The sequence below is a fragment of the Brassica napus genome, chromosome A6 (assembly GCF_020379485.1).
Source record: "Brassica napus cultivar Da-Ae chromosome A6, Da-Ae, whole genome shotgun sequence".
Taxonomy (NCBI): Eukaryota; Viridiplantae; Streptophyta; class Magnoliopsida; order Brassicales; family Brassicaceae; genus Brassica; species Brassica napus.
In genome coordinates, this window is record NC_063439.1 from 3,412,387 (window position 1) to 3,429,744 (window position 17,358).

At 38.4% G+C, this 17,358-nt stretch overlaps 6 protein-coding genes and 1 non-coding gene across 11 annotated transcripts; 2 read left to right on the forward strand and 5 right to left on the reverse strand.

Moving 5' to 3' along the window:
• Positions 1–93: 93 nt before the first annotated feature.
• Positions 94–4,137, reverse strand: LOC106346307 (myosin-binding protein 1). 2 transcript variants are annotated; one of them, XM_048782071.1, is made up of 5 exons: positions 3,882–4,137; positions 2,039–3,504; positions 1,699–1,999; positions 475–1,623; positions 94–397 (listed from the first exon to the last, which is right to left on the reverse strand). In XM_048782071.1, exons 2-4 carry the CDS (start codon positions 3,437–3,439, stop codon positions 512–514), a joined length of 2,814 nt encoding a protein of 937 aa, XP_048638028.1. In that variant the 5' UTR covers positions 3,440–3,504; positions 3,882–4,137; the 3' UTR covers positions 94–397; positions 475–511. The 2 variants fall into 2 exon arrangements, with proteins under 2 accessions (XP_048638028.1, XP_013641047.2); XM_013785593.3 differs by having other exon boundaries at positions 1,699–3,504.
• A 1,356-nt stretch (positions 4,138–5,493) lies between these two features.
• On the reverse strand, positions 5,494–6,778 carry LOC106351190 (transcription factor MYB60-like). Its single transcript, XM_013791007.3, has 3 exons — positions 6,587–6,778; positions 6,366–6,495; positions 5,494–6,251 (listed from the first exon to the last, which is right to left on the reverse strand). Exons 1-3 carry the CDS (start codon positions 6,717–6,719, stop codon positions 5,666–5,668), a joined length of 849 nt encoding a protein of 282 aa, XP_013646461.1. The 5' UTR covers positions 6,720–6,778; the 3' UTR covers positions 5,494–5,665.
• A 516-nt stretch (positions 6,779–7,294) lies between these two features.
• LOC106346306 (vesicle-associated protein 2-2-like) lies at positions 7,295–10,812 on the reverse strand. Of its 2 annotated transcripts, XM_022720596.2 has the most exons (10): positions 10,507–10,779; positions 10,240–10,397; positions 9,909–9,974; positions 9,514–9,584; positions 9,343–9,424; positions 8,837–8,952; positions 8,568–8,750; positions 7,960–8,382; positions 7,789–7,866; positions 7,295–7,699 (listed from the first exon to the last, which is right to left on the reverse strand). In XM_022720596.2, exons 3-10 carry the CDS (start codon positions 9,955–9,957, stop codon positions 7,586–7,588), a joined length of 1,116 nt encoding a protein of 371 aa, XP_022576317.1. In that variant the 5' UTR covers positions 9,958–9,974; positions 10,240–10,397; positions 10,507–10,779; the 3' UTR covers positions 7,295–7,585. The 2 variants fall into 2 exon arrangements, with proteins under 2 accessions (XP_022576317.1, XP_013641045.1); XM_013785591.3 differs by lacking the exon at positions 10,240–10,397 and having other exon boundaries at positions 10,507–10,812.
• A 910-nt stretch (positions 10,813–11,722) lies between these two features.
• Positions 11,723–13,970, forward strand: LOC106346305 (superoxide dismutase [Cu-Zn] 1). Its single transcript, XM_013785590.3, has 8 exons — positions 11,723–11,959; positions 12,437–12,532; positions 12,612–12,713; positions 12,919–13,014; positions 13,103–13,134; positions 13,220–13,295; positions 13,435–13,488; positions 13,763–13,970. The coding sequence occupies exons 2-8, from the start codon at positions 12,457–12,459 to the stop codon at positions 13,783–13,785; spliced, it is 459 nt and encodes a 152-aa protein (XP_013641044.2). The 5' UTR covers positions 11,723–11,959; positions 12,437–12,456; the 3' UTR covers positions 13,786–13,970.
• A 244-nt stretch (positions 13,971–14,214) lies between these two features.
• LOC106351189 lies at positions 14,215–15,956 on the forward strand. 3 transcript variants are annotated; one of them, XM_013791005.3, is made up of 4 exons: positions 14,255–14,380; positions 14,626–14,861; positions 15,094–15,212; positions 15,390–15,956. In XM_013791005.3, exons 2-4 carry the CDS (start codon positions 14,831–14,833, stop codon positions 15,840–15,842), a joined length of 603 nt encoding a protein of 200 aa, XP_013646459.2. In that variant the 5' UTR covers positions 14,255–14,380; positions 14,626–14,830; the 3' UTR covers positions 15,843–15,956. The 3 variants fall into 3 exon arrangements, with proteins under 3 accessions (XP_013646460.2, XP_013646459.2, XP_048638033.1); XM_048782076.1 differs by having other exon boundaries at positions 14,258–14,380; positions 14,532–14,861; XM_013791006.3 differs by lacking the exon at positions 14,626–14,861 and having other exon boundaries at positions 14,215–14,380.
• Positions 15,957–16,174: 218 nt separating this feature from the next.
• On the reverse strand, positions 16,175–16,247 carry TRNAA-UGC. Its single transcript has one exon. It is a non-coding gene; the product is annotated as a tRNA-Ala (tRNA).
• A 160-nt stretch (positions 16,248–16,407) lies between these two features.
• Positions 16,408–17,126, reverse strand: LOC106346303 (probable histone H2AXa). Its single transcript, XM_013785589.3, has 2 exons — positions 16,836–17,126; positions 16,408–16,760 (listed from the first exon to the last, which is right to left on the reverse strand). The coding sequence occupies exons 1-2, from the start codon at positions 17,040–17,042 to the stop codon at positions 16,539–16,541; spliced, it is 429 nt and encodes a 142-aa protein (XP_013641043.1). The 5' UTR covers positions 17,043–17,126; the 3' UTR covers positions 16,408–16,538.
• Between the last annotated feature and the right edge of the window lie 232 nt (positions 17,127–17,358).

Sequence of the window (17,358 nt, forward strand, 5' to 3'; positions counted from 1 at the left end):
TCGATTTGCCAACTAAGCGCGGCCTACACCGATTTTTAAAACACTACAAACAAAAGGAATATGAGTTTTAACCATATTTCTATATGCGGAAAATGCAGCAAAGTTGCATGACTTTTGACATTATAAACAAAATTATCAATCTATTTAAAGAATGTTTAAATGAGAACTTCAGCACAAGAAAAACAATAGAAAATGCAAAACAAATCCAAAAAGAAAATTATGAACAACCCCCAAAAATATGAATGATTCCTGTAAAAATTGCAAAATACTGAGATTGTTATTGTGTAGGAAAGAAGAAAAGGCCATCTTGAAGATGCTGTACAGATTCCTTAAGCTTTTTTCACCACTCTTTATCTTCTTTTAGTATTTCTCTGCAATATCTTCTCCACCAAGTTATCTGACATAAATAAAACAAAACCACACATGAAGAAACTTGAAACAACACAGCAATCAGAGAAGTAGAGAGAGACATACCTTTGTGAAGGTTTTGTTTTAGAGGTAGACAGTAGCATCAACTCTCTGCATCATTACGTCTTTTCATGCTGAGACTCCGCAGAGTTTGCAAATGAGAAGCTATCTCCTTGACAAACTGCACGCCTTCATCCCCATGCCCCAGAGAATTCACAACATGTTCCAGAAAATACAAGTCCCCCTTCAGCTTCTCTACTCTCTCACCTAGCTCAGAAACAGATTCTTGTGTTTCTAAATCATCACCACGAGCCTCACCGTTTACATCTCTTTTAACCACCCTGTTCTCAAGATCCTCCAAACAACTTGTGATGTATAGTCTCTCTTCGTTGAACCCAGTTAAACAGTTCTGTATCTTGTTGCTCACTGTCTCACTATTCTCTGCAGCATCTACCTTCCTCTTCTGTGGGGTCTGGTCTCTGAAGTACTCAATCTCAGCTTCTAAATCTTGAATAAGCTTTTCTTTATCAACAAGCAAATCGTTCAGTTTCTGTATCGCCTCCATATCGTACTCAGCTTGCTCTTCCATCATCCTAAGGTTCTGCAAGGCCTCCATCTGAAACAACGCCTTCTCTTCCTGCAGCCTCGTGATCATAGCCATCGCTTGGTTTGTAGCAACAGCTGAAGCGCTTCTCTCTTCCTCCAGCTCTTTATACAAACCAGTCAGAAGCTTCCTGTCGTAATCAACTTGTCTTTTCAACCGATCACTCTCGCTTTCTCCTTCTATCTCACTCACGGAAACTTCTTCTAACGATAAGTTGCTCTCGTTCCTCTCCAGCATTCTCTTTTGGATTAGCAACTGCATGTCTAGATCTAAGTCCTTTGTCTCCTGATCGGTAGATATCTTGGGGCTTATACCTCTAGGAGACAGAAGCTCTATCCCACGAGAAGCTGAGATATGAGTGAGTAGTGTTTTAAGGTCTTCGCTAACTCTAGAGGTATCTTTCTTCATCCATTGCTCTATGTGTGCTTCTTCATTGCTATCCTCGTTGTGTGGGATGGAGTTGTATGTATCAGCAAGATCCAGCAACTCACCTGAACCAAGGTTTGTATCTGCTGCCACCGACATTGAGTTGAAAGATGCAGATTCTGACTCAGGAGCAGCTTCTGTCTGAGAAGCCATGGTCTCTTTTGTTTCCTTGTCTTCTGATACACCTGATACGAAAATGCATTGTACTTCATCAGAGACCAAGAATTATTACATTCCCATTAAAGATAGAGAAAACTTACAGTCTTCTGTTGAATCTTCAGGCATGGATTGTGCAGATTTTGAAGGTGATACAACTACATACTCAGGTTCCAGAGAGGCTATATCATCTTGGCTTGTGTCTCTCTCCTTTGACGTTTCGACAGGGGTTTCATTTGTAGTGAATGATTCAGGAACCTCGTGTTGAGATGTATCATGGAGAGGCATTTGTTCACTTCCCTTTAAGATATCTTCAGGAGTTTCAGATGCATCTGATGATGTTGAAGTAAGATCATTGAGGCAAACAAGCTGAGTCTTCTCCATCAATGCATCTGCAGGATTTACCTCAAAATCTTCACCTAAACAAACGTCTTGTGGGTGAACCAGCTCTTCTTTCTCCTTTAAAACAGTCTCTCCCATTAAGACATCATCTTCAGGAGTTTCAGCAGCATCTGATGATGTTGTTGAAGTAGCATCATTGAGGCAAATAAGCCCAGCCTCCTCCACTGAGGCATCTGCAGGTCTTTCCTTAGAATCTTGTGTTAATGACATATCTAGGAGTTGAACCAAATCTCCCTCAGCCTCTCTCATTAAGAGAGCTTCAGCTGCAGCTGATGATGTTGAAATAATATCTCTGAGGCTAACAAACTCTGTCTCCTTGGAAACAGCTGCAAAAGGCTCCGTGGAGCGTAATGAAAAGAAAATACTATCTAATGAAGGGACCTCTTCTTCCTTTAACGCCTTCTTTGATGTTTCTTCAGGCACAACATTAACCGGAACAAGCTCTGTCTCCTCCATTGAAGCATCTGGTGTTAAAGAAACATCTTGGAAGTGAATCAAATCTTCTTTCTCCTTCAAAACAGCTGCAGAATCAGAAAAGAAAAGACTATCTAATGAACTCATCTCTTTCTCCTTCAACACCTTCTCTGACGTTTCAGGAAAAAAGGAATCATAACTTCTCAAACCGATCTCTTGCGAAGGGAAGTCAAGGTCTAGCAGCTTATCGGTAGCCATATCATAAGGCAAGGTGATAACTCGAGGAGTCTCCAAATCCACGTTTTGAAACTTATGATCATTCTTTTCCTTAAACGCTACTACACCTTCATCTTCTGAAAACACAGCTTCTGATTCAGTATCTGAATGAACCTTGAGCTCGGTGTATCCAACATCAGGCAAATGATTGAAACTGACACTTTTCTTTGGTGTATTAGATTGTTTCCCTGTTCTCAGGTTACCAACCACACGAATCTTTGGTAGCGTCACCGGTTTAGCCAACACCACCTCCTGATCATTAAAACCGGTTTGTTGCGGCATCATCCACAGCTGATTACAACAAGTGCAGTATCTTCTCGGATCACTCTTGGATCCTCCTCCAAAGGAAGAAAAGTCTTCACCCAACTTCCCAACCAACAATCTGTAAGTCTCAGCGTTTGACTTATTGGTCGTAGCAAAGGAGAAGAGACAAGCCTCGCACATTCCCCTGACGTCAACGAGCTTGCCATGAGCGTGACAGTAAACCAACGAGGAGATTTCTGTTTTGTGTTTGGAGCAGACCATGTCCCAATGAGATTTCTTCAGATGTTTTGTCGTCCTTCCGAGGATGTGATCAAGACTTGAGCACATGAGACATGGAGATTGGAGGTCGGAGTAGTCTGCGAACTTTGTGATCAGGTAGGAGAAGATGGAGTTGATGAAGAGCATGAGGATGAGTAGCCACTCGTTGAAGGCTAATGACAAAGCTCTAGTGAAACTCCGTGTCTGGGGTTTTGATGGAGAGATAGCCATCTTGTTGGTAATGGTACAAACATATAAAGAATCAATCAATCAATCAAGGGCAGGTTTATTCAAATCTGCAAATGAAAACAATTTTAATTAGACTACAAATATTTGCAGATTGCTTAAAAGAATATCAGAGAAAGTTGACCAAACACGAAACCAAAACATACATGGAGATGTGATCAATTTCTTTTCAAACAAACTAATTTTTTTTATATATATAATTGAACTATTAAATCTAAATCAAGTGTTTTGCCACAAAAAGAAAAGAGATCTAATTGACAGCTCAACTTACAATTTTTTTTGGGATCAAAATTAGAATAGACGTTCTCATAAAAGATACTACAGAAGATCAATCTTAGCATCTAAAGAGACCAAACAGCTTTATATGAATACAGAACAAAAAAACATGTATATAAGCCTGTCTTTCTCTTAAAATATAAAAATCTACCTTTTGATCATGAGGTAGGATCATTGGAAGGGATCGAAGGTTTTGATGACAGAGTTTCGAAAGTGTAATTAAATCCAAATTCTACTCTGTTTTCCGAGAGAGAGACTTGCCCCAGAAAACATTGATTACCATTTATATTACTCTTTTTTTTTTTTAACTCGGGAAAAGGTGAACCCCATACATAGTAGACCCAGCAAGGACTGCACGTAGTCGTCTTCTTCACAATTTATTATTTAAAATAAACAGAAAAAAATTATTCCTTTCTTAAAACATTGAATGATATCTCTATTTTATTGACCAAACCATACACCAAGGGGGAAAAAAGTTGAAATAGATTACACAAATTACATTGTTAATTAATGTTCACTTTTTTTCTCTTAATAATTTGTTGGTAATAATCAAATGAATAATAATTAAATGGGTGGGAAAAGAATGAAAAGTGAACGTGGAGACGGAGAGGGACGGGAAAGTCGGCTACTGATTAGAAAAATGGCTGCCGAAAGTTCCCATTCGAGAAAGAAAGAAACATTTCTTTCCTTTTCATTACCAAAAATGATTTTCGCAAATTTAATCTTGTTGGCAATTATGTATCATCGGCTCAAAATATACTGATCAAAGCTCCGGCCCAAGCCCAAGTTTAACCAACATGTGGTCAGGGCTGGTTCTGTCTCAAAATAGCAACGGGTGAATAAGATAGTAGGTTTTGCTTGCATCTTGTACTAGACTAAACTCTCTCTATTAATCAATGAAGCTTCTCTGATCATAGCTCCGGCCCAGGCCCAAGCCCAAGCCCAAGGTTAACCAACTTGTGGTCAGGGCTGGGTCCGCCTGTCTCAAAATAGCACGGATGAATAAGATAATAGGTTTGCATAATAGAAGAAGGAAAAAAAACTTGTCTTTAATAAATTGTTTGTGAAAAGAAAGATGGTCATTGTTAGAGGATGCTCAGAGATAATTACGTGTGGGTTCTTCTCTTTAATATACCATTAACCACCTTTACTATGGAGGTCCTACATTTTTCTCGATTCATTATTATGTCTAATTTCTTCAAATACAAAGATCACACGTTTTCGTGTATGATAGAAAAGCTTTTAATTACACCTGTCATCCATTTTATGATTATGGACTAAAATGTAATATGAGAGCTCCCAATATATTATGGCATTCCATTAAACGTTGCTCAAACTTTACTCACTATATGTAGAAATAAATTGATGTGATTTGAGAGCAAAAGCTGAATATGTTTCACTTTCACCTCCTATCATTTGGGTAAACTAAAGAAAAAATACAAGATGCAAGTAATGTTTCCTCTAAATATAAGAATGCTTATTGATTAATGAATAGACAGACTACTTCAGGTTAGTTACAACTTATGCAGTGAGCATTAACTACATATATATATATATATAATAGCCAAAATAAAACATACTCCATATGTTTAAAAATAATACATGTTTTAGAATTTTCACACTTAATAATAAAACATATTAAAACTTATTTATTAATGTATAGTTTTTTTTTTGTAATTTCATATTTCCTATATTTTTAAACCAATAAAACTTCAAAAAATACAATTAATATTTTTAAAATTCATATTATTTTTTATTATTAGTTGACAAAAATGCATTGGAAATATAAAAAATAAATTGTTTTAAACAATTTTTTTTTCTTGTATCTTTTAGAAACGGTAGGAATATATTATAGCATGCCTTCTGGTTTCTTTATTTAAGTCTATAAAATTAGTAGTCTCATTAATAAGATTCACAGGAAAAGTGACAGCTAAATTACAGCATGTTAGAGGGTTCCATCAAGCTCATCTCCTCCATTTGAACCCCAGTACTTGTCTCCTCCAAAAGCCATTTCTCAATAAATGTCAGTGGTGGACTAGCATTATTATGATCATCATCAACACCATCACCATCTTCTTGGACATCACGATCACTTTTAACGTTTTTCTCTGATTCCTTTGGATGAACATTGATTACCTGATCATCATCCCCATTGAATGTTTGGCTGTGACCCTCTTCCCAAGAACCTTGTACATGCTCGCATGGAAACTGATTGTGATGATCATTCATGAGATTGGTCGTTTGGTTTTGCAGTTTTTCTTCCAAGAAATTAACCGTGTTACTCTCTGGTGAAGCTCTCATCCAACCTTCAAGAAGGCAAGAAATGTTTTCGGTGCTTGAAGCATATGTAGATTTATGATTAGTGGTGTTTCTAGTGGCTGAAGTTTGCAACGCCATGTTTTCTGAAAAGCTTCTCTCTTCACTCTCGGACTTGTTGAGCTTCTTCTTCAGATGGGTGTTCCAATAGTTCTTGATATCATTATCTGTTCTTTGTGGTAGATACGAAGCTATGGATGCCCATCTTAAGATTCAACCCACGCCCATAAGTAGCAAATAAGCTGAGTTAGGGTTCATATCATCAAGATTATAACAAAAAACATTCAAAAGATGAAGAGATGTTGTGTTGTGAGATTACTTGTTACCCAATAAGGTTTGCAAGTGAATGATCATTCCTTCCTCATGAGGAGTAAAGTTTCCGCGTTTGATTCCGGGTCTCAGATAATTTGTCCATCTCAGTCTACAGCTTTTGCTGCATCTAGGTAACCCTTTTAAAAGCCAAAAGATACAAAACATCAACACACATAAGCAAACGAAGAGAAAAAGCACTAGAAGAAAATATGTTAACATAATGATCACCAGTGTTGGTGGGAACTGATCTCCAGTTTCCGGGACCATGTTCTTGAATGTAAGAAACAAGAATGATGTCTTCTTCAGGAGTCCATGGTCCTTTCTTGATCCCTATCTTTTCACAACATGGAGGCCTCCCCATCTCTCTCTCTCTCTCTAGATCTCTAGAGTTTAATTATGCTGCTCTTTATAGATGTGTGAATATGTATATATACATAAATGAAGTTAATGCATTATGTATATGTGTATATATATACGTGTGAAATTAATTGGGTGACTTAAAAACGAGGGAAGAACTTTCTATGCCTGCTTTTCTTGACAGCCTCTTTTGGATCTAGCAAGCTCACGAGTCACTCTGCCTTTTCCGTTAACTATTTTCGGTAGTTTTGTCAACGAGTATAGTTTGAACTCCATATTAATTTATCATCGAATATTGCCATAAATGAACTCTTTAACACATTGCAGGTGAATACAGTGTGTATCGGTAAAAATAAATTGCTCGTTGATGGAGGATTCGTGCGTGGTTGATAATTTAACGAGATAATCAATTCATAACCTAAGAAGACTCGCAAGCTATCTGACACTATTTTTGTGATAGTAGTTGTAATGGTGGGTACGAAAATGAACATTAGCGAACCAGTCAAATTTAAACTCTATAAATCGAAGGATTAAAATAATAAACCAACGAGATAACCGGAACACTAAAGAAAGAAAACGAAACCAAACAAGCTGCTTCAATTAGCTAGTAAAAGAGCAAAGAAGAAACCAAGCATACCATCAACAAACCATATGTCCCTTTGTATCATCAACTAACACCCAACTCTATACAGTCTATATAATAATCCATCTTAAAAGTATCTGGAGAGAACCATTATCATACTCTCTCCCACAAAAGAGTACCAAAACGAGACAACTCCTTAATTTCACTTCCTTTGTCTATATTTTCTGACTGCACACTTGCTAAGAGATATAAAAGATATGTGTGATCGAGAGAGAAAGGCCGAGCAGTCAAGTGCGCGGACAATACCCGATAACAATGCTAATGAATGCCACCACGCATACATATAGCAGAGGGAATCCAATGTGCACTTCTTTCACTATCTTCTTCGTCCTCAGTTCCGCCTGCATCATATCATCATAAATACAAGCTTTGTTATCACTGGGTTATAAAAGAAACAGCTATGTAGCCAGTTACTACTAGCTACTCTCACCAGCTCTTGTTGCAAGCTTTCTCTATGTTGGAAGCTTGTAGACCGCTCCTCCATTAGCTTCGAAATGGTTGAATCAGCCTGCACCATATTTAAAAAAAAAAACTCTTTAGCACATTTAACAGTGATCAGAAGATTGCACCAAGTTATGGACTTCTAAATTTGATACCATACCTGCTTTAGCTTGGATTCAAGAGCATTGACTTTTAGCTTCATCCCCTCAATGTCTTTAACCAACTTTGACTCCTCCAATGCTTTGATATTCTGAGCGTCAGTTTGCTGCATCTGGACAACGTCTCTGTTCCTAGGTATCTTTGGTTCATCAGAATAAGACACACTGTTGGCCGAAGCTTTTCCATTAGCAAACCCTTGATCCAGATCCATGGCCATTTTTGTGGGAGTATCCAAATTATGTGTTGACTTTATCCCCCTTCCATCATCTGCATACCTAATAGGATCAAATTCAGCTTCTTTTTCCAAGTTCGATGTAGCGTAGCCGCCTTTAGTTGCCTTCAAGTCATTAGCCTCCTTTGCATCATAGGGTGCCTTTAACTCATCATGTCCAACCATCCTAGGCTCCTTGACAATCTCACTCTCCTGGAAAAATAAAGGTTAAGAATAAACAAACAAGGATAAGACGCTGCATATCGCACCCAATAAATGTGATGAACTAAACTGGACTTGCTGGGAAAGATTTACACACGCTGCATAGTGATTAATCTTCATATATTACTAAAATCTCAAATAACTTGGTTGTGAACAAGGCTAAATACTCTTCTTACATATTGTGGAGGACGAAGGGTCTCTGACTGACCATATACTCGATCCTTGAGGATGGAATCTTCAAATACTGCTTCCTGTTTCAGAGTCCCTTTAACTGGAGATAGTTCAGGTGAGTTAGAGGGTAACACGAGAGTGACTCTGAGTTTGTTTTCCTCTACGTGTTTCCCTTCCGCTTTGGAGAACTGCCATGAATGAATAAATGAATATACATATATACTTGACAGACCAGATAGCAGAATTTCGGGATAGAGAGGATCAAAGGGGTTACCATGCTAGCTGTGATGTCTTCATCAGTTGTTTCCTCAGGCACAGCAGTACTCTGGATTAAGAATTTGTCTTTGCAAACCATATCCGGAGGTGGTTCTTTGAAAGCTTGCATAATGACTGCAATAACATACTACTCGATTAACCCAAAGCATTGACTAAATTCTAACGTGAAGGACCTATTCATCATCCAACTTAAACTTCGAATACACAAACAAATTCTGAGTTTTCCAACAACAAAGACTTTGAACTTAGCAACTCCATCTGGTACAGGTCCATGTTCCCTTTAGACAACTATGATGTGAACTCTGAAAGCCTAGGATCCTAAAACACTGTCCAGACTCTGTTCAACTCCAAAGACAAATGACATATCTAAGAAAATATAAACATTTTCGGTTCATTTCCCAGGCCACCAGACATCATGCAACAAACTCATACCACCGACTGAACAAAGGTAGGTGCAAGAAATTAAAGCATTGTTCGACAGGAAGTAAGAAGTTGGCATCATACCAGAGAATTCACAGGATGATTTTGGTGCAACAACGCCAACATTTGGACGAACACAGTACTTCTTCGGTGATGTAGTTTTGACCTGTCAATAAACCAAAACCACAGCTAATTTATGCGTCTTATCCAGAGAACTATTTAGCCATAAAAAGAGAAGAGTACGTGTGTTTAGACCTTAAATGCAACAAAAAGATTGGTTGTATTGGTAAGCTGTACGACGCAGGTACTCTGCTTCTTCAGATCAACTACAAAAGAGGCAAACCAGTTAGTCATAAAAAGGATAACAGATGATTTGAAAAGCAAGCGACTTCAATCTACACAGAATCACACCACGCTCAAATTCAGCAGCAGGAAGTAGTTCAAAAGCTCCTTAGCACAACAAACACCTCAACATTACACCAACTCATCTTAGTTACACGATCCATAAACCATAAGCACCACCACTATCACAAAACTCTAATTAAAAGAAAATAGCTGACAATTCAGAGAACAAGGACCATAACTAAACTAAAAAAAATGATCATTAGGCAAGTGATTAAGAATCAGCCCCCTTGATAATGATATCTTACCTACAAACTTCAACGTTCGTGGTTGAATATCCAATAGCGGCATGTTCATGGTTGCTGTGACAAAATCTGGTTTAAGAGGGAAACACACACACTAAGATCAGCTCAGAATCACTTGATTAGAGACTTTTAATACTCGTAAAAGGGCGGGAAAATCAGATCAATCATAAAGCTAGCTCTCTCTCTATGATTCGAACATCACGAACTCTAATCAAAAGCATTAAGAGCTAAAATCTAATCGAGTTCGCCGTTATCGTCTTCCTCCGTCACCAAAAACCCTAAACCACCGCGAAGACTCAAAACGCGATTAGTTTTACGTTAAAGCGTTTCGTACTATATTCAGCGATCTGTCGGCGACGGCGCTCTAGAGTAGCCGGGGAAAATCGAAGCCTAAGCGTGCAAGTTCGATCGACGACGATCTGATTACGTCTCTAACGGCCTCATAGTGTGTGCTCAACTCATAGCAGACTTTGACTCCTCGGGGATCCGATGCTAGTGAATTAGTAAAAAAAAACTCAGATCGGAATGGATCTTCCGGATCCCTAGAGATTTCGATTTCAAATTCTAAACAGAAAAATACATAAACAGAAGAAAAACTTACAGTCTCTCTCTCTCCTTGATGACGAGACAAGCAGCGATGTGGAAATAGAGAGAGAGAGAGAGCGATGAGATTTCTCGAGAACCGTAATCTGATGGGAAGGGGTGGGTAGAAGAAGAAGAAGAAGAAGAAGTGCAAGTATGGGTGATGTGCTCTAAACACCAAAAAAAGTATATGACGGCAATTTGTTGGAGATGGAGATGGTGAAAATTTGTTGCACCTGACGGCAATTACTAAACCAAATTTGGTACGACCAAAAACATTTTTTTTTTTTTTGTAATATTATAGTCGGTAGAAAACAACAAATTTAAAGTGAGGTTTTGAGAAAAAACCAAAAAATTAAGTGAGATTGCAATTTGGTAGATGCGGAGTTATATGACAAGAGTATTATGTGATTGTGAAATGAATGCTTTTTTTTTTATTAAAGAGGGGGATTACACGCGTGATTGTGATTCGATTCCGATCATCAACACCCTTTTTAAGTGCTTTCCCATTTATTTTTCTTTAACACGAAGAAGAGATTTAAATGCGTATAATGCAAATATTCCGAAATATGTTAACGAAATAAAAGAGATGAGCAAATAGAAGTATTTAAAATTGGCAAAAAAAATAAGAATACAATTTTATGTTTTTTTATATGTTTTTTATGATCTTATTACATGTAGTAGGTGCATGTAGTATTATTAGTTGATAAAGCTCTGAAAATGTAGTGTCAAGTGTCTGAATTGGGATTTTTGTTTTTAATTAGGATTAAACCATCTTACATTTCTTTTCTTTTTTTTTTGCTAAAAATGTAAATGTCATTAACAAGTTAATGAAAGTCTGGTTACAGAGTTTCAATCTCATCTGCTTCGAAAAACCTCTTACATTTATCAGCTTTTTAAGTTGTTTATCTCCCTTTCTAAATGTTTGTGTATTCATTGTTTTGTTATAGGTGTATAAAGCAATAAACTATTATTGATGTGCCTATTTTGTTTTCATCCCAAATAACAAATTAATGTAAAGCAATTGATGATTATCAACGTCTTTATTTCGTGTGTTTGGGTTTGTTGTGCATATTTATTTCATTAGCCAAGTATGTATCATAACATAAATGGCCACCAATTTTATTGAATTGGGAGCCCACAAGCTCAGAATCTCAGAGAGCCCACTAATTTAAAATAGAGGGCCCATACGCTCAGATACATGCATCGTCATTTAAAAAGAATAACAAATGCGGTTCAAAGTTTGAAAAGAATCTATCTAGCCTCCGATAATCACATGATCTGTGTGGTTTTTATAAGACTAAACACCAAAAATAAATAAACAAGCCATCACCTACCCACATTCTGACCTCGTGCGTGTCTTATATACAACTAACAAAGTAGACAAACCAAAGCAAAACACACAAAGCTCATCGAGAGAAGATTCAGACATTTCATAGCTTCTTTATTCCTTCCCAAAGGGGTACCCTGAGGTTCGAGTTTGATTCTGGTTTCATTTTCACTATGGATTTTAGCTTAGATCGATTCTTCTCATGGCTTCTTTAGATCGATCATTGACATGTTTGCTCTCTTCTGACTCTAAGTCTGAATCTAACCTTAGATCTTTATGGAGCTGGGTTTTCAGTTTTATGATTAGTAGATCTGTTGACAGCTTCATTTAAAAACTTGTACGAGCTTGTTATGAATTTAGATGGTGGTGAACTAGAACATCCTGATGATGATGAATTGATGATCTCATATCCGGTTGTGTCTAATTGATAAATATCTCTAATGGGTTTAATCAAGATCTATTTTTCGCATCAAGCTTGAATTAAGACAATATGAGAGATTGGTTATAATTCTAAATAGGTGTGATGTTTGAACCTATTCTTTAGTTTCTGGATGTTTACATGTTTTTTTTTTTGTATATATGTTGAGATAAATGGTTTTACTTGCTTTTGATTATACAGATCACAAAGGATAACAAACAATGGGCAAGGGAGTTGCAGTCTTGAACAGCAGTGAGGGTGTTAAGGGGACTATCTTCTTCACCCAGGAAGGAGACGGTACTTTTTCTTATTGTGCCTTTTAAGATACTTGAAGCCATTCTTACTTTTTTATGAAATGATTGGATTCTTGTGTTAGGTGTGACCACTGTGACTGGAACAGTTTCTGGACTTAAACCTGGTCTACATGGTTTCCATGTCCATGCTCTTGGTGACACCACTAACGGTTGCATGTCCACCGGTACTATTCTTTTACCTCTGTAAAGAGACACCTTTCTGGATATTTTGTATGGAATTGATGGTGTTTGCCTGCATTGTTTTGGATTATTTGACTTTGCATTTTTGTTGTTCGAGGGGGTTATAATCATGTTTTGAATCCAGAACTCTAATGATCGTTAAAGTAATTGAAACCATTAATAATCCTTTTGTCAAATCTCGTATTCCAGGCCCACATTTCAACCCTGAAGGCAAACAACACGGTGCCCCTGAGGATGCCAATCGACATGCTGGAGATCTAGGAAACATCATTGTTGGAGATGATGGTATTTTTTTCTCTCAGCATTTGTATCTTTCTGATCTCAAGGTTCTGTGCATATTGTTTGCTATCCCCTTTTTTTTTGGCTATACCAGGAACTGCCACCTTCACAATCACTGACTGCCAGGTTCTCAGCTTTGTACCTAGTTTATGCTCTTTTTTCCTTTTACGGGACTGCTTTAGTGAACCAATGTTTTGTGTTCGTTTTACAGATTCCTCTTAGTGGACCAAACTCTATTGTAGGAAGGGCTGTTGTTGTCCACGCAGACCCTGATGACCTCGGAAAGGGTAATGACATCTGGCTGTTTAAAGATCCTATTGTTTTTTTTTTTAATATCCCTATGTTACATTGTCCATATGAGGACATGTACTGCTCTCAGCATCTGATCCTAAGAAGACTCTAAACCATTGGTTATTACACTTTCAGGAGGCCATGAACTCAGCTTGGCCACCGGAAACGCAGGCGGGCGTGTTGCTTGTGGTAAGTACTAAGTAGAAATAAACCACAATTTTCTCTCATTTTCTGTGGCAGCTCAACGCTCATCTTGGTCTTGTATATTCATATTGCATTTTGGGTTAAGGCTGAAAATAGATAACATCATGTCCGTCATCAAATGTATCATAGTTTTTATATGTTTAAGAAGTGGCGACAGATTAACTATCAGTCTGTGGGAATTCAACCTCACTTGTGATGACTTCTCAATCGATCTAATAGACTCAGAAAGGATCAACTAACTGAATTATCCTTTTTGCAGGCATTATTGGTCTTCAGGGCTAAAGCACTTATCGAGGAAGAGAGTGATGCAATAAGGAGGTCATATACCTCTAGACCTGGCTAGTTTGTGTGTGTATCTGTGTGTGTGGCTATAATCTCTCCTTTGTGGCTCAATACATTTTATTTAAGACCAAAAAAAATTCAGGACTTTTACTATTTCATGAATAAGAGCAGATGTGAAATTAAAACTTCGACCGTATCAACTTTGCCTGAAGTTGCATTGATGCAATGTGAAGCGTTATGCATTTTGGGATGGATAGTCTGAAACTTAAAACAACAGTGCGTAGAAGTAGCAAAATCTACATGAAAAAAATGTTCACAACTTGATATATTAAATCCATAGACTAACCGGAAACAGAGAAGTAGAAAGCGAAATTCAGCGTTAACCGAAACCATTCCGGTTTAACCAGCTGATTCGGTCTGGTTCAAATTAAATTTACTTAATTGGAACCGACTTTTTAGGTTTCATTGAGATTCTCCCCTCTCTTCCTTCCTTCTCTGAGTGTCTCCTCTGCGAAATCAAACCGTCGTGCCCTCGCCATCGAACTTCAGGTCGCCGGTTACTTCCCGATTCGCGACTTCTTTTCTACCATTTCAGGTTTCTTTCTGCCCTCAGTTTTTTTAACAGTTAAGCTAAGCTGGTAACTGATTAATTCAATTATAATAGTCCTCTGTGCGTTAGAGTATACTGTCTTCACTATATTGAGCTTACAGATACTACTATAGTCATGTTCGTTTGGTTGCCGCAGTTTTCGGCGTCGGCCGGCGTCAGCTTCAATGAAAATAATTGTTGTTGGTTTCGTCGATGCCGACGTTTTAATTTTTTCGGCTTCGATTACGCAGCGTTTAGATGCAGACGCAGACGTAGTACCGGCGTCAATGAAACGAACAAGAGTTTATTAAAAAAATTGACGCCGACGCAGCCGCAGATAACTGCGTCAACCAAACGAACAGCAAGGCATTCGCGTTGCATACGAGCCGATACTATGTGATAAAGTGTTATGATTATTATGTCGTGGCTTTGATCCTCAAATGATATACGTCTCATATGATTGTTTCATCCTTTGCATTTTACATAGGTAACCAGCGGTAAATTTGAGAACTTTCCGTAAATTAGAAATGACATAGTCTAGTTACTTGTTATATGTAATGGATTTATGTTTTTGTAATGTTAATTGAGGGAATTCAAGTTTGCCTAATTCAGTAGTAGAGCATGTTCAGTGTGTTAGGATGTCGGTCATGGAGCATGTTCTGAACACGAGAACGAAAGCATATGTGTGTCTGAAATTTCCACTCATGTAATTTCTTTAGGTATAATGTTGAAGCAAGTGGTTGGCAAGTACTCGATAGGTAAAGCAATTTATGGAAGTAACAGAGCATATCTTAGACCTTTCTTGTTCCAAACCAATTGTGGATTTCACAATGGGCAGGTAAGCCACCATCCTTTCCACTTTGATCACTTGAGTGTGTAGTTTGATTTTGTACGAGGATTAGTAGAAGAACTAGTGTATTCGTTCGAGTCATGTGTGTACAGCCTTGTCCCTGTTTGGTTGAGATCTCGTTACTTGATCTACTTCGAAGCGTTTTTCAAATTGTTTTCTTGACAGACTGTACTTGCTCCGAGAAGCTTCTTTGGCGTAGAAGACTACGTGGACGATGATACAAGCCGACCATACACATACCAAAAGGAGAAAAAATCGAAGAATCCAGACAAACACGTCTCCTTCAAGCAACGGACAGTGGCGTACATGGAGCCATTCACACTCGACGTCTTCATCTCAAAACGTTTTGTATCCGCATCTATCACGCACCGTGTCACGTGCAAGCAAGTCGCGGTTGCGGGGACAAACTCAAAAGACGTAAAAGCGGTGTTGAGGTCAAGATGCGATATCCCAGCGTGTATGTCCATAGGGAGGATCTTGTCCGAACGAGCGAAAGAGGCTGATGTGTACACGGCTTCTTATACGCCTCGAGACCAAGACAAGTTTGAAGGGAAGATCAGAGCTGTTGTTCAGTCCCTTATTGACAATGGAATCGATGTCAAAATTTACCTGGATTAGATACGCAAAGGTTTGGTTCTGTGTTTAAAAATTTAAGGTTTGACTTCGAAGTGTACTTGCTATTAAATCTGTTTCGTGAATTCAACAAGATATATGAGAAGAAATGCTTAATCACTTGTGTAACAAACTCTATGGCCTTAAAACCCAATATGGGTTACATTTAAGTTAATGCATCAAATTAGTTCAAAAAATCAAATGCTTAATCACGAGTCAGAAATACACACCTAATTAGCGTATATTAACTGTAGATATCTCACGTTCGTTCAGACAGTAAGTGAGAATACACAGGTCTGAAAACAAAAAAAAAGTTAACTAATGGAAATTAAAAAGATTGGAGATGCGGGGGATCGAACCCCGTGCCTCTCGCATGCAAAGCGAGCGCTCTACCATTTGAGCTACATCCCCATGATGTTCATTATGTTTCGTACATTTAATCATTTCAGAACAAAGTGAAATGGTAATACAACTGAAGGAGATACACTGAAATTGAAACTGGGTTTATGTTCCGCAAATATGGTCTGAATTGTATTTAACTGCAACATCGAACATGCAATTGGAAAAAAAATGAATCAAACCTAAGATCCATTAGGTAATATTATATCATCGAAACATTTGTTACAAAAGCCCCATTAGCTTCAAAACAAAGTTGATATTTTACAAGGGAATCCGACAACAAAAGAGAGACCAAGATGAAACTCAGAACTCTTGAGAAGCAGATCCAATGTCTCCCTTGTTCTTCCCAACCTTGGAAGGCAAAAGGTTGGAATGAATGTTGGGCAAAACACCACCGTTAGCAATCGTCACAGCTCCCAGAAGCTTACTCAGCTCCTCATCGTTCCTCACCGCGAGCTGAATGTGCCTCGGCACAATACGCGTCTTCTTGTTATCCCTCGCCGCGTTTCCAGCAAGCTCCAACACCTGTCCGAATCCAATCCAATCATCAGTACGAGAGATTTTAATAAAGACAAGACGCGAATCGATTCGAAGTTATACCTCAGCGGCGAGGTACTCGAGAACGGCGGAGAGATAGACCGGAGCTCCGGCGCCGACACGCTCGGCGTATTTGCCTGCCTTGAGGAATCTAGCGATTCTTCCGACGGGGAACTGAAGACCGGCCTTTGAAGAACGAGAGACGGACTTGGTGGCCTTTGGCTTTCCTCTACCGCCTTTGGTCGTGCCGCTTCCTGCGCCGGTGCTCATCGTCGATTGAAGAAGAAAAGTTGGTGAAGTCTTCTTGAGTACAGAGGAAGATGTTGTGTGCTTTAGGGTTATGTCCTTGTCTATTATATAAAGGCTTGACTATTGACTCTGATTGGTTAAACATGGCATCACACGGATCGCCAGCCTGGCACTAGATCTGGGCCTTTAAATTGTGTGATTTGTTACCGTCTTTACACCTGTAATTCCAATTTTAAGGATCGTTACGGCTTTTAAAGGGCCCAGATGAAACAGACATTTGAAAGGCCCAAAGGCCATAAAAAGGCCCTTGTTCCAAATGTACTACCAACCATTTAAA